A 2139-nucleotide genomic window follows, 5' to 3' on the forward strand; every position below is an offset into this window, starting at 1 on the left:
ATATATATATATATATATATATATATATAGATAGATAGATAGATAGATAGATAGATAGATAGATAGATAGAGATAGATAGATAGATAGATAGATAGATAGATAGATAGATAGATAGATAGATAGATAGATAGATAGATATAGATAGATAGATACACACACACACATACATACATACATACACATTTCTAATACAGTACGTTAACATATTCATAATAGTCATCTCACTCACCTGCATCAATATTTGGGAATAAAATCAAAGTTCTCTTGTTAAAAGAGATGAGGGCATCCAAAGTCAGTTCAAACATCTTTACAGAATGTCTAATGTCTGTGGTCACAGGATGCTGCAAAGCGATTATATACTCTTTTGGTTTTACACCCTCACCTGTGAAAACAATGTAAATGTAATGCACACATACACACTTAAAAAGCAAAATAACTGAATTATTAAAAAAAACCCCAGCAAGCACAGAATTCACTTCATGAACATAGTGTTCCCGTAATGACAGTTGTAAAAAAACAGTTGTAATGTCAAATCTGGTCACGTGATTCCTCAATTTATGACCACAATGACTTACAGTCATAATTCCAGGCTTGATGCTATTTGTAAGCCAAGAACATCCTGTAACAAGATTCCTTTTTCACATTCTAACGTGAAAAGTACACTGATAAAGATTAATCTAGACTTCTGTTCCATGGTGCAGTTGTGGAATTTATATATTATAAATTCTAATATATAATCCAAAGACAAACATTTTTGGTACACCAAGCCAACTGTAACTGCCAACTATGACGGCAAACCCCAAAAGGGGCCAGATAAACTTTTGATGTACTCTGCTTCATGAAATCATAGTCTTACATATGCAACTTATTTACCTAACCACATTCGGATAACGCTCATATAATCCTTATTTTTGGCAGACAGCAACTTGTCATACGAAGGACATCCTGCCAGAAGGATGCGGTCATGGTCTTCACACATAGAGATCAAATGCTGTTCTGCACTTCTTGTGCAACACACGTGGTAATGAGCCAGCTTGGTAATAGCATGCCTGATGGAATCATCTATGGTCCCACTGACTTCTCCACCTTCAATGTGAAGAATTCGAATGTTCATTAAGGCAGCAGAAGTAGCTAGCGCTAAAGCATCAAACCGGTCTCCATGGACTATCATTATGTCAGGTTTCAGACGATTGAGCACATCGGGCAACTTGACTAAGGCAAGACCAACAGATTCCACCATAGCGGCTTCATCTTCCCCTCTCACTATTGTGTGTAACCTGCTGTGGATGTCAAAGTCATCTTGTTCAATCATACGGTAAGTATTCCTGGAAAGAGGGAAGAGGAAAAGTGCTTAGACTGCAGTGCCATACACTTTAACACCAACAGCATGCTAGTTACTGATATTAATGGTACAGTCAATATATTTGTCTGACAATGGTGGGTAATATTAACAATTTCAATCCCAAGAAATTTAATAATAATAATAATAACAATATGATTGAGGCAAAAGCAAGCAAAAGTAGTACCAACAGGCGCCTTCGGTGCAATCCCAAAACAACTGGGGCACAAATTGAACACCATCGACACTGACAAAATCACCATCAGTCAATAGCAAAAGGCAGCTTTGCTCAGAAGAACTTACATCCTGAGATGGCATCTGTAACATCATTAAACATCCGCATCTGCCTATCCTAGATCCATGGGAAGGACTCAACCAGTGGATTAAAAAACATCAAATCCAATCTAAACATCTGCCTAACTATGGAACCAACCACACTACTAATTATTATTATTATTATTATTATTATTATTATTACTTTAATTTATACCCCGCCCTTCTCCCGAGGGACTCAGGGCGGCTTACAGGTAAATAAAAACAGAGCTATACAATAAATATTTAAAAGCCAAATTAAAATATATATTAATTAACCTGTATTATAAAAATTATAAAATCCCTTTAAAATCCCTATAAAATCCCCCCCTAGGCCAATCCCGCTTGATGGAAAAGCCATGTCTTGAGGGCACGGCGGAAGGAGGGGAGATCCGGAATAATCCGGATCTCTGGGGGGAGTTCGTTCCACAGGGTGGGGGCTCCCACAGAGAAGGCCCTCCCCCTGGGGGTCGCCAGCCGACACTGT

The 2139-nt window shown here is 37.9% G+C and overlaps 1 protein-coding gene across 1 annotated transcript; it reads right to left on the reverse strand.

Moving 5' to 3' along the window:
- Nucleotides 1-230: 230 nt before the first annotated feature.
- Nucleotides 231-1326, reverse strand: LOC107302027 (bifunctional UDP-N-acetylglucosamine 2-epimerase/N-acetylmannosamine kinase-like; the record flags this gene model as incomplete). Its single annotated transcript, XM_015831161.1, has 2 exons — nt 231-383; nt 875-1326. Coding segments are annotated over 2 exons (605 nt in total), but the record flags the coding sequence as incomplete, so codon positions are not given.
- Nucleotides 1327-2139: the final 813 nt, after the last annotated feature.

The sequence above is a fragment of the Protobothrops mucrosquamatus genome, unplaced genomic scaffold (genome assembly GCF_001527695.2).
Source record: "Protobothrops mucrosquamatus isolate PMUCROS unplaced genomic scaffold, P.Mucros_1.0 scaffold23404, whole genome shotgun sequence".
NCBI classification, from domain to species: Eukaryota; Metazoa; Chordata; class Lepidosauria; order Squamata; family Viperidae; genus Protobothrops; species Protobothrops mucrosquamatus.